The sequence below is a fragment of the Dysidea avara genome, chromosome 8, assembly GCF_963678975.1.
Source record: "Dysidea avara chromosome 8, odDysAvar1.4, whole genome shotgun sequence".
NCBI classification, from domain to species: domain Eukaryota; kingdom Metazoa; phylum Porifera; class Demospongiae; order Dictyoceratida; family Dysideidae; genus Dysidea; species Dysidea avara.
The window spans coordinates 23,093,552-23,107,003 of record NC_089279.1 but is presented as its reverse complement, the minus strand read 5'-3'; the positions used below and the strand labels follow the sequence as shown (position 1 = coordinate 23,107,003).

Here is a 13,452-nt window from a genome sequence, read left to right as displayed (position 1 = left end):
CCCAACCTTATCACAATACTGCAAAGAATATTTGGCTTTTCTTGTCTTGGCTGGTAGGGCAGCTTGAATTCCAAAGTTTGTGTTTCGTTTTGTAATTTTTAAAGAAAGTGGCCCTGTGCTGTGAATGTAGCAAATCATTTGCTTACTGCTGTGTGTACTTTTTGACTATAACTCTTGATAAGATCTGGCTAAGTAGCAAGTTTCTTCCTGTCCTTTGTGTGGAGCACGAAATTTTAAATATAAAATTTGCATCACGTGAGATACAAAAAGCAATACTTTTGTGAAAACAACAATCGTGCATCCAGTTTCATGGTGGATCTAGCAACGGTATACTACAATGAACATCCCACATTGGTAAAGGGATAGATTTGTAAAAGTTGATTTTTTGGTTTGCAGACCCTAGTAAAAATATACATATGTAGCTAGGCGTGTGATCAAAACCTGGTTCATGCACACTTGCGCAGTAGTCTATGTATGCTATAGAATATATACTCTTTGCCCTAAACTTCCCAGCATATTGCTTGTCTTCCCCCACTCTTCCCTTCCCCATCAACTAGCCTGGTGGACTTTAGCTCAAGAGTAGTGTAACTATACTATATTTGTCTAACTGAATGGTTTCTCTGCAATTTTTAAAATCTATAAAAAGGGAGATATTTATTTATTTATCATCTAATTTGTCTTAAAAGACTGAAGACTGGTAAAAGACTCAGCCTGTTACAGCAGACAATTGAAAACAATAACTTTCCCCTATTTAGCTGGCCTCTGTGGTTTTACCATTGAGTGTGGTGTTTAGCCAGTATCTGAGTGGCCTGCAGATTGAGTCATTAGATTATTTTCAAATCCTACTATAGGTATTTGTCCCATTTCACTTTAGTTAACTCGAAATCGTATGGACTTAATTATGACATATAAAATTTTGAATGGAGCGGTATTAGTAGATAAAGAATATTTTTTTACAATGAACACCAGTTACAGTACTAGATCTAATGGATTTAAGATTTATAAGAAATTTAATAAGACTTCAACACGACGCTTTGCCTTTTCACAGAGAATAATCAATAACTGGAATTCCTTACCCTATGAAATTGCCACTTCTCCCAATGTACTAAGTTTTAAGACTAATTTAGATCATTTTGTATAATCAACGTTTTTCATTTATATGATTTAATTGAGATTGGTTTTATATAAGACTCTGTCTTCTTTTTGACCAATTATACATAATAATAATAATAATAAAGGTTTTATCTTAGGTTTCTTGACTCATGGTAAATACCTTGTACAGGCCTGCCTCCGTTGTTTGTCCTCCAGGAAAAGCAGGTAATATTGTTTTGTTTTATCTGCTGGCGATGGAGGGTAAACACTGGAGGCAAAACCTGTAAAAGGTGCTTACCATGAGCCAAAGAACGTAAGCAAAAATTGTTAACTACGTAAAGTGATATGGGACAAATACCTTTTGAAAAAAATCCATCCCTAGCCTAACTTTGATTCACAGGTCACCCAGATACTGGCCAAGCGCCACACTCGGTGGTCAAACCAGGGAGGCCAGCTAAATAGGGGAAAGTTGTTGCTTTTATCTGCTTCACCAGTTAGGCACTGGAGGGCAAACAGCCTGTACTAGATGCTTATCGCAAGCCAAGGAACTTAAGCAAAAATCATTAATTAGAGCTTAATGAGACAAATACCTTGAAGAGGTTTTGATAAAATCCAGGGTGCTTCTCATTCAGAGATAGCTGCATACATACAAAACATGTAACACAGCTACATTATACAGAGCTAAACACAAGTCCCGAGACAATTTTTACAAATTATTAAAAAAAATATAACTAAAGAGTTCTCAAAGCTTTCTAAAGACTTTTTATTATAGCATTCATTAAGCAATATCCCCTTAGTAGTTCTTCATTGGGGAAGAGAAACTTGCTGTACCTTTCTTCTCTGCGGATGGCCTTCTGAATCTCAGGAATCTAGTCTACCTTCCTACACAAAATCCCGTTTCCCCCTCTTGCATGTTCTAACCTCCAGTGCATGGTGGCTGTGTGACACTGGGTGCATGGGTGCAATCAGGCAGGGGGGCCAGGGGGAACTCTTGACCTTCCTCCAAAAATTTTTAGTATAATTATAAAGATCAAGATACTCTAATAGAGCAGCCACTCTAATAGAGCAGCCACTCTAATAAAGCAGTCACAGAATTCAGAACAGTGTGCTGTGTATTATTGTGTACTTTATCAGTGATAAATGCATAATTGGTGGGGTGGGAAGCTATTGTCAGCATGCAGGCTGTGACCTTTTTTTTGGTTTCACCTTACCAAACCAGACAATGTAGTGCCATTTCATTTTGACCAAAAGCCTGAATCTGCCCCTACAATTAGGCAACACTGGTCAACAACTACTCTGACATTACAAATTGTTAAAACAATGGCATGATTATAACTGTCTTCAGCTTTGCAAAAAAAACCCAGTAATATAGCCTATTTATTTGATTGTATCAATTTAAGAACCCATAAACTTGCAATTGACTTGAATTGTGAATTAGACGTCAATTTGAAATCTAGTCACTTTATAATGGTCACATGCATAGCTACCACTACCATCTAATCTGCAAAGGTAATTAGGCAAATTTTTGTTATCAATAAATTTGAAGAATATGCCCCATGTACTCACCTCTGGATCCACCACTCTGTTAAGTGTATACATGTATACCATTTAACTCATTTCAATAATAGCTAAAGCAAACTGCACTGAGGGTGATATTCGTCTGGTTGATGGTACTAATGATCATGAAGGTCGTGTGGAAGTGTGTCATAATAATGCATGGGGAACTGTGTGTGATGATGACTGGAGTAGAAATGATGGAATAGTTGCTTGTTGTCAATTAGGACTTGGGTTTGTTTCAGTCACTACACAAGCCAGTTTTGGGCCAGGAACAGGACAGATTTGGTTGGATGATTTATCATGTACAAGATCAGAGTCTCGACTAGTTGATTGTAATCATAATGGATTTGGTGTACACAATTGTGTACATGGTGAAGATGCAGGAGTGGTTTGTGAAGGTAGGTATAGATTAATGTACTTTATGCATTTCACAGTGTGTGGGTGATGCTCTAAAAATCTACCTCATGTGTTCAACAATATCACATCTGAAAACATTGATGTGTTAATTCCACTAACAAGACAATGTTGTGTGTAACTGTGTGATTTTGTCCTGAGCTCCACTTTGTTGGGGGCTACCATTTTCCTGACTGCTGTATCGGGGTGACTATGTCTTGATCCTGATGTTTCTATATGTGCAATTTCCTGGGTTAACTATTGTAACAAACTGTTATTTAAGTCGTATTAAAAATTCTACGAGAAACAATCTTCATTGATTTTCAGTTAGCTGTCAGTCCCAGCAGTATATATGGTGAAGTTCTGATAACCTCTGGTTCTATCATTCTATCTTGGAATATTCCTCATTATTTTTTAACCCTGGCATGTGACATGATGCCTCTCCACCAACTTCAGACAAAGGCAATATCATATCTGAACACTGCTGTAGCTCCATAAAGATTTCACTTTGTAACTACTAGAGAGACACTATAAACTATAGCAATGGGTTATTTTATGAAGCAGTACACACTGCTTAACAATGGTCAGAAATGCAGAGCTTAAACCAATTAACAAAAGATCTGTTTTAATTCACACAATTTTTTTACAATATTAATTGAAAATGTATATGTAGTTCTTGAAAATCCAGTATTGTACCAATTTAAACACATAATTTGTTGCATAATCAATTACACAAATAACAGTTATCTGAACACAATGGGGAGTCTACAGAATTTATAAATCTGAAGGCCAGAGTCCATAGTGTACAAGTAAAATGAGGACACTACTAAGGGCTTGATTATAACTGCTGTAGACTCTATTTTACATTACACTCAAACTACTAATCATTTCCATGGCTGTTTCTACTGTAGCATTGGTACAAGTGGCTGGATCTTTTGTAATAATAGTTACATACTAGCACCATGGCTCTATGCTTGCTCACATGATGCAATTTAGATACATCACCTCATATTAGGAATAGACACACCTTGGATAAACCTAGACTTTGAGCAAGTATATACACCGGTATTATATTGTTTGAGGGTGTGCATGGAGTATAATAGAAAATAAAGTGGAGAATATGAAATTTATTATCCACTCAAAACAGCCTAAATAAGGTCTTATTAAGTATACGCACTTTTAAAAACTGTTCAGGCTAGTAGCTATAAGGAGACAGTGTAGTACATTGCACAGAAAAGTGTCAGTGTATGTATTATTTTATACCAAGAATATTTACAGCATATAAATTTACAGCATATAAATTTACAGCTCAAACAAATGCAAAATGCTGTGATAGTGATATTCGTCTTGTGGATGGTGGCAATAATCATGAAGGTCGTGTGGAAGTGTGTCACTATAATAGATGGGGAACTGTGTGTGTTGATTTCTGGGATAGAAATGACGGAATAGTTGCTTGTCGTCAGCTGGGGTTTGAGTTTGTTTCAGTCAACACAAGTGTCAGATTTGGGCGCGGAACAGGATGGATTTGGTTGGATGATTTATTATGTACAGGATCAGAGTCTCGACTAGTTGATTGTGCTCATGATGGATTTGGTGTACATAACTGTGGACATCATAGTGAAGATGCAGGTCTTGTTTGTGAAGGTATGTAGTTTTTGGGTATTTCCTAATATATATGTGATGTGGTTCTGATGTCCAAACGACACATCAATCAGAATTAATGTGAAAGCGTTAAATTTAGCAAGTTAATGATGTGCTACCTTTACAAGACAAAGTGCTTAACTTGTCCAAGATAGTGGTTATAATTGACTTTAATTCATTTGTAGCTTTATTAGATCTCTTTCATATACAAAAACAAAACCTAGTTGCAAAAGATAGCTTAAGAAACCATATGAATGATTATCCCACTAGGAACCCTAGTGTTCTTAGTGGAATAGGTTGAATACCTTTACAACAAATTGGGAATCAGAAATTTGACACTGAAACTCTGCTGAATACCAGCACCTGCTAATAATATTATAATCCACAGTATCTGCAATGATGTTATTGACTATCTTATTAAGAAAGTGTACAAAAGATTTTGATATTAACGTCTTTGTAACCTTACCAGCACCGGACAAAAATTACACCTGATGATTGATAATATACATAAGCTGGTCTACAGCATTAATTGAAAAGTGTAAAATTCATTATTGTTAAACATATAATTAGCTGCATAGCAAGGACAAAGTATAGTATATTGCACAGAAAACTGTCAGAGTATGTATTATTTTATACCCACATAGACCAGAATATTTACAGCATTTAAATTTACAGTATGCAGTGAGGGTGATATTCGTCTTGTGGATGGTGGCAATAATCATGAAGGTCGTGTGGAAGTGTGTCACAGTAATACATGGGGAACTATATGTGATGATTTCTGGGATAGAAATGATGGAACAGTTGCTTGTCGACAACTGGGGTTTGAGTTTGCTTCAGTCAACACAAGTGTCAGTTTTGGGCGAGGAACAGGACAGATTTGGTTGGATGATTTATTATGTACAGGATCAGAGTCTCGACTAGTTGATTGTGCTCATGATGGATTTGGTAGACACAACTGTGGACATGGTGAAGACGCAGGTCTTGTTTGTGAAGGTATGTAGTTTTGTGTATTTTTGGGATTTCCCAATGCATATGTGATGTACTGATGCCCTAACCTGACACATCATGATCAGTCAGAATTAATGTGAAAGTGTTAAATCTAATAAGTTGAAGATGTTTTACCCTAAAAGACAAAGGGCTTAACTTGTCCAAGTTTGTCTACTTTTAATTCATTTGTAGCTTTACTAGATCTTTTACATACAACAACAAAACCCAGCTGCAAAAGAGTATCTAATCAAAAACAGCTAAGCTGTAAAAAAAGGTGCGGCCCCAAAAAGGCCATGGTGAAAAAAGATGTGAAATCCAAGGTGGCGGCCAAGAAATGGCTGTGATAGTAGGTTAATGGTAAAAATTTTAATAACGACAATTCAGGTGAATTTGGTCTTGGCACAAAATTCACCTGAATTGTCGTTATTAAAATTTTTACCATTAACCTACCATCACAGCCATTTCTTGGCCACCACCTTGGATTTCACATCTTTTTTCACCATGGCCTTTTTGGGGCTGCACCTTTTTTTTACAGCTTAGCTGTTTTTGATTAGATTTCACTTCTTTTTGTGTTTGTATACCCCAAAGCTGGCCATAGGCCGGCTTTGGGGATTTTCTTTTCTTTACCACAGGAAGAAGAAAAGATGAAGCAGATGTTAAATACTTTAAATATTTCTGATTTTATCAGTATATGTACAAATTATATATATATATATATATATATATATATATATATATAATACATATATTTATTACAGAACACTCTACACGGTGGTTTCTTTATAACTGAACACTCTACAAAGTGACTTCTTGTAGCTGATATTTCTACAGGGTGATTTGTTTGTAGCTGAACTCTCTACATGATAGTTTCTTCGCAGCTGAACTCTCTACATGGTGATTTCTTTGTAACTGAACTCTCTACAAGGTGGCTTCTTCTAGCTGATATTTCTACTGGATTTGTTTGTACTGTAGCTGAACTCTCTACATGATGGTTTCTTTACAGCTGAACTCTCTACAACGTAACTTCTTCTAGCTGATGTCTCTACAGGGTCACTTGTTTGTAGTTGAACTCTCTACATGATGGTTTCTTTGTAGCTGAACTCTCTACAAAGTAACTTCTTCTAGCTGATGTCTCTACAGGGTCACTAGTTTGTAGCTGAACTCTCTACATGGTGGTTTCTTTGTAAATGAACTCTCTACAAGGTGACTTCTTCTAGCTGATCTTTCTACAAGGTGATTTGTTAATAGTTGAACTCTCTACATGATGGTTTCTTTGCAGCTGAACTCTCTACAAGGTAACTTCTTTAGCTGATCTCTGTACAGGGTGAATTGTTTGTAGCTGAGCTCTCTACAAGTGACCACTTCTAGCTGATCTCTCTACAGAGTGATTTGTTTGTAGCTGAGCTCTCTACAAGTGACCTCTTCTAGCTGATCTCTCTACAGAGTGATTTGTTTGTAGCTGAACTCTCTACAGGTGATTTGTTTGTAGCTGAACTCTCTACAGGTGATTTGTTTGTAGCTGAACTCTCTACATGGTGGTTTCTTTGTAACTGAACTCTCTACAAGGTGACTTCTTCTAGCTGATCTTTCTACAGGGTGATTTGTTTGTAGCTGAACTCTCTACAAAGAACTTCTTCAAACTGATCTCTGTACAGGGTGAATTGTTTGTAGCTGAACTCTCTACAAGGAACTTCTTCTAGCTGATCTCTATACAGAGTGACTTGTTTGTAGCTGAACTCTCTACACGATGGTTTCTTTGTAGCTGAATTCTCTAAAAAGTAACTTCTTCTAGCTGATCTTTCTACAGGGTGATTTGTTTGCAGCTGAATTCTACACAAGGTAATTTGGTTGCAACTGAACTCTCTACATGGTGATTTCTTGTAGCTGAGCTCTCTACAAGGTGACTTCTTCTAGCTGAACTTTCTACAGAGTGATGTTTTCGTAGCTGAAACTCTCTACGGTTGATTTGTTTGCAGCTGAACTCTCTACATGATGGATTCTTTGTAACTGAACTCTCTACAAGGTGACTTCTTCTTGCTGAACTCTCTACAGGGTGAATTGTTTGTAGATGATCTCTCTACATGATAGTTTCTTTGTAGTTGAACTCTCTACAAAGTAACTTCTTCTAGCTGATCTTTCTACAGAGCAATTTGTTTGTAGCTGATTTCTCTACAGGATGATTTGTTTGCAGCTGAACTCTCTACATGGTGGTTTCTTTGTAGCTGAACTCTCTACAAGGTGGCTTCTTCTAGCTGAACTCTCTACAGGGTGATCTTTTTGTAGATGATCTCTCTACAGAGTGATTTGTTTGCAGCTGACCTCTCTACATGATGGTTTCTTTGTAGCTGAATGCTCTACAAGGTAACCTCTTCTAGCTGATCTCTCTACAGGGTGAACTGTTTGCAGCCGAACTCTCTGCAGGGTGATTTAAATGCTCTACAGGGTGATTTCTTTGCAGCTGAACTCTCTACATGATGGTTTATTTGTAACTGAACTCTCTACAAGGTAACTTCTCCTAGCTGATCTTTCTACAGGGCGGTTTGTTTGTAGTTGAATTCTCTACAAGGTGATTTATTTGCAGCTGAACTCTCTATAGGGTGAATTCTTCTAGCTGAACTCTCTACAGGGTGATCATTTTGTAGCTGAACTCTCTCCAGGGCGATTTTTTTCAGCTGAACTCTCTACATGATGGTTTCTTTGTAGCTGAACTCTCTACAAAGTGACTTCTTCTAGCTGATCTCTCTACAGGGTGATTTGTTTGCAGCTGAACTCTCTAGATGGTGCATAGTTTCTTTGTAACTGAACTCTCTACAAGGTGACTTCTTCTAGCTGATCTCTCTACAGGGTGATTTGTTTCTAGGTAAACTCTCTACAGGGTGACTTGCCTGTAGCTGAATTGTCTATCAGATTAACTGGTTGTAGCTGAATTCCCTACAGAATAACTTGCAATGTAATATAATTCTTTGATGGAGTAAGTTATAAACGTAGCCGAATGCTCTATTAGGGTGACTGTTCTATTAGAGTATCTCGATCTTGCATTTGCAACACGTAGTTGGCTTTCGAATCATGACTCAGTGGTTTGTAATCCGATTCTTCTGTACTACTGCAAGAATGATTATTCCAGCTACACACCGATTTTCAGCTCATTGCTCTAAGCGGTTTGCCTGGTAGGCGTGAAAACTAATAGTTTTTTAATTCATAAAAATCGATTGCGTAATTGTGACACAGGTTGGGTTTTGTGTCATATCCCCATGGTCTTTATATCGATTTTCTTCAAACCACAAAAAGGCACTCCTACGATGGTTACTCCATCTACATATCAATTTTCAACTCATTCCTCCAAGTGGTTTACCCTGTAGGCGTGACAGACCTTCGACCTTATTTTACGCACATAATCGGTCATACCTCCGTGAATGTTCATCGGATTCCTACCAAAGTTGGTACTGTGATCCGCCTTAACAAGACCTTCAAGTGTGCCAAATTTCAGCCCAATTGGAGTACACATTCGTGTTTTATGGCGGATTTTGCGAAGTGTGCGAAATGAAGTAGAAGAAGAATAAAACGAAGAAAGTAAAACAAAATTTTGTTCGCTCGTATCTCGGAAATGGCTGGACCGAGTTTCTTCAAATTTGGTATGTAGACTCCCACAACTGGCCAGCACATCTGTAGCAAATGTGGTTCCAATCGGATAAGGGATCACAGAGCTACATAGGTGTGAAAATTGCGTTTTCTTTCTTCCTGTTAATATACTCACGGTGTGGCGCACCAGCTTCTTGGGCCGCATGACACACTATCGTGTGTCTTGATATAGCTTAAGAAACCATGTGAACAATTATCCCACAGTCCCACTAGGAACCTTAGTGTTCCTAGTGGAATAGGCTCAGGGGCAGTGGAGCAGGCCAAAGAGTGAGGGGGCCAGGCCAGCTGTAAGTTGAAAACCAAAAAAAAAAATTAAAAGAAAGGCCACAGCCTGCTGACAATAGCTGCTCTCCACCAATTATATCTCCTTATTTTAACTACACATACATAGTTAAGTAACTTGCTACACTGCTTCTCTGAATACTGTGACTGCTCTGTTAGTGTATCCAGATCCTGACTGTTCTATTAGAGTATCTCGATCTTTTCTTGCATACAGTATTCCATAAAAGTGGGCGGGGGGGGGGGGGGGGGGGGGGCATGACCCCCCCGTCTCCACCACCTATAAATAGGCTGAATACCTTTACAACAGATTGGGAGTCAGAAATTTGACACTGAAACTCTGCCGAATACAGAGCATCCTAGCAAGTGCTATTAGTAGCTGCAATGATGTTACTGACTATCTTATTAAGAAAGTATCCAAAGATTTTGATATTAATATCTTTGCAACTTTACCAGCACTGGAAAAAAGTTTCACAAACTTTGACAGTGTGCATCTGCTTGCCAAGTAAACTGCATGGGCTAGATATCAGTGCTGTTAAACCGTTTATGGCATAATTGTTTACTAAAGGCCTAGATGGATAAGCTTGCTCTAGAGTGGTTATTTATGTAGAGTGGTAATTTTGTGTTATCAGTAATGTGGGTGTGGTCTGTATTTGAAAATGTGCAGTAACACTTTACTTGCTATAACACTAAAGCCCAACATTTTTCAACTCGTAGGATAACAAAGATACCAAAACACTTTATATCTGAGTGGTTTTCATGGCCAACCCAAAGTTGTGCCTACCATTCATGTGAGTGTTAATTGTTCATTAGGTTAGGTAATCCAAAGGCTGCAGCACATTTTACCATCAGGCCTTCAGCGCTGGCCATAGTAAAGCTCTAATAGTAATAATAGTTAACCTATACGCTTACTGATTTTTAAGTAATCCTCATAAGCAGTTTACCCAGGAGGTGAGACAACAAGTTGGCCTTTTATAACACAAATAATCGTCCATAGTTCTATGACTATTAATCAGATTTACACCAAGCTTGGTATGTGATTGTACCACAATACATTCCAAAACACAAGAAAATCAAATTATGCATTTGGATTTTATAATGATTTTTGTAAAGTGTGTGAAAAACCCTCGAGCCCCCTAAACTAAGAAAAAAAAAAACAATGAAATTAAGCAGAATTTTGAAGGCTCATTTCATGATTGCATTAGACAACCTTGTTCAAATATGGTATGTGGAGTGCTGAAAGTAGAGGGCATTTACAGTATAAAAATGATTCCAGTTTGAGAAGGGAGTATGGAGCTACATATGCATGAAAATCACGTTTTGTTTATATATTCATGGTGTGGCATGCAAGCTTTCTTGGCCACACAACTATGTGTCTTGATATATAGCATGCCTTGTAATTACGTGTACTATATGAAATGCTAACACACCATATGCACACAAACTAGATTAACAAATGAATTCATGCATTAGTTTGGCATGTAGAGTTGTCCGTAGGCCTCCTCTGGTAATGGACAATTAATGATCCATGGTGGGACTTAGTAAACATATTTCATATATTCCTAGCACTTGTCCAGGGGCGGATCCAGGGGGGGGGCTTGAAGGGGAGGTGGGCTTTGGGGGCTGAAGCTCCCCCCTTCATATTTAGGCTTTACTTGATCAATATGCTGAGTATTATAATGAAATTTTGTCTTAGCATAATTGTATGATCACTAATAATAAAAATACTCATAAAACCAATTTATAAACGTCTTTCCAAAGTAATATCAGTGGATTTATGCTAAAGTTTATGCAACAAGGACCCGGATCAGCATTGGAGGTGTATACTGTAATAGAGCAGTCAGCTAACTACTCTAATACAACATTCACTGGAAACATGTAGTTGGTTCTGTTATGGAATTTTTTCAAATCTGCCCGCACCTATACATACAATGAAGTACATTGGTCTGTTTAAAGGGCTTCATTCATCTATTTGTGTAGTTAATATGTATGGCAATACTTAATTCAAGTACACAATTTTCATAGAATTCAATTTTGTATTGTTCAAATTTCAAAATTTTCCACTTTCAACATTATTATTCTAACATGCACCTATTCAGTGTTGTGCAATTGTGAGAGGGGTGCATCATGTACTTGGCTGTCTGTACCTACCCAAACTTTTCCATTAGTAAAATGCTTCAGAGAGCCATACCTATAATCTAAAGGCAGTATATAAAATATCTACAAGCAGAAAATATTATGAATTTTATGTGGAAATGTCTCCAAATTGCAGTATTTTAGCATCTATTTTTCCTGGGGGGGGGGGGGGGATGCCCCCAGACCCCCCTAGTTCAAGCATGCTTCACATGCTGGGAGGTGTGCTTCACGCACCTCTACCCAAGAGATTAGTACCTTGAGCTAGCCCCCCCCTTTTATAAATCCTAGATCCGCCCCTGTCAATGTCCATACATATCAACAAACATAGGAGCAATGTTATCTGCTGCCACTGATCATCAAGATTGTGAGGTACTGTGCATATGTCTATAAAATCAATCCAGTGGGTGGACTCTTACTGGTAATAATACTGGCGACTGCTATGGGCTATTAGCCTGCAAATATACATGACACACATTGGTGTCATGTGCCTCAAATCGCAAGTGAGTATATAATCTAAATCAAAACAGCCAAACTGTAAAAAAAGAGTGCGGCCCCCAAAAAGGCCAGGATGAAAAAAGATGTGAAATCCAAGGTGGCGGCCAAGAAATGGCTGTGATGGTAGATTAATGGCAAAAAATTTAATTACGACAATTCATTTGAATTTGCATTGCCTCCTCCACTAGGATTCGGCATCAAATTCACCTGAATTGTCGTAATTAAAATTTTTGCCATTAATCTACCATCACAGCCATTTCTTGGCCGCCACCTTGGATTTCACATCTTTTTTCATCCTGGCCTTTTGGGGGGCCGCACTCTTTTTTTACAGCTTGGCTGTTTTGGTTTAGATATCACTTCTTTTTGTATTGCAAGCCACAAAGCCAGCCATTAACTGGCTTTGGTGCTTACTTTTATTATTTTTCTTTTCTGCAGGGATTGTGGAACAAAGGAAGAAATATTGTGTACAGTTTTTTGTCTGATTAAAAATATTTGTATATTTAACAATGAATGATAATCATATACTGTAGGTCATAAGGTGACTTCTTATACATAACTGAACCGTAGCTGAAACCCTCATTGTTTGTAGCTGAACTCTTTTCAGAGTGACTCGTTTCTAGCTGAACTCACTACATGATGATTTGTTTCCAACACATATTTCTACAGGGTGATTTGTTTGTAGATGATCCCTATAGAGTAACTTGTATTTAGCTGATATCTCTACAGGGTGACTTCTTCTACCTGATCTCTCTACAGGGTGGTCTGTTCATAGCTGAACTCTCTACAGGGTGAATTGTTTGCAGCTAAACTCTCTACATGATGGTTTCTTCGTAGCTGAACACTCTACAAGGTAACTTCTTCTAGCTGATCTCTCTACAGGGTGACTTGTTTGTAGCTGAACTATTTGCAGGGTGGTTTTTTGTAGCTGAACTCTCTACATACAAAGGGACTTCTTCTAGCTGGTCTCTCTACAGGATGACTTGTTTCTAGCTGATCTCTCTGCAGGATAATTGTTTGTAGCTGAACTTTTTACAGGGTGATTTTTTTACAGCTGAACTCTCTACATGATAGTTTCTTTGTAGCTGAATTCTCTACAAGGTAACTTCTTCTAGCTGATCTCTCTATAGGGCAATTTGTTTTCAGCTGAATTCTCTACAGGATGGTTTCTTTGTAGCTGATCTCTCTACAAGGTGACTTCTTCTAGCTAATCTCTCTACAGAGTGAATTGTTTGT

General features: G+C 37.8%; 1 protein-coding gene across 1 annotated transcript in view; it reads left to right on the top strand.

Annotated features, from left to right (window-relative positions):
* The window catches only part of LOC136263143 (deleted in malignant brain tumors 1 protein-like), a 71,172-nt gene that overhangs the window by 5,521 nt on the left and 52,199 nt on the right, over positions 1–13,452 (top strand). Inside the window, exons 2-4 of the mRNA XM_066057640.1 lie at positions 2,721–3,047; positions 4,351–4,686; positions 5,359–5,676. Coding sequence (XP_065913712.1) covers positions 2,721–3,047; positions 4,351–4,686; positions 5,359–5,676 — 981 coding nt within the window. The remainder of the gene's footprint in view (positions 1–2,720; positions 3,048–4,350; positions 4,687–5,358; positions 5,677–13,452) is intronic.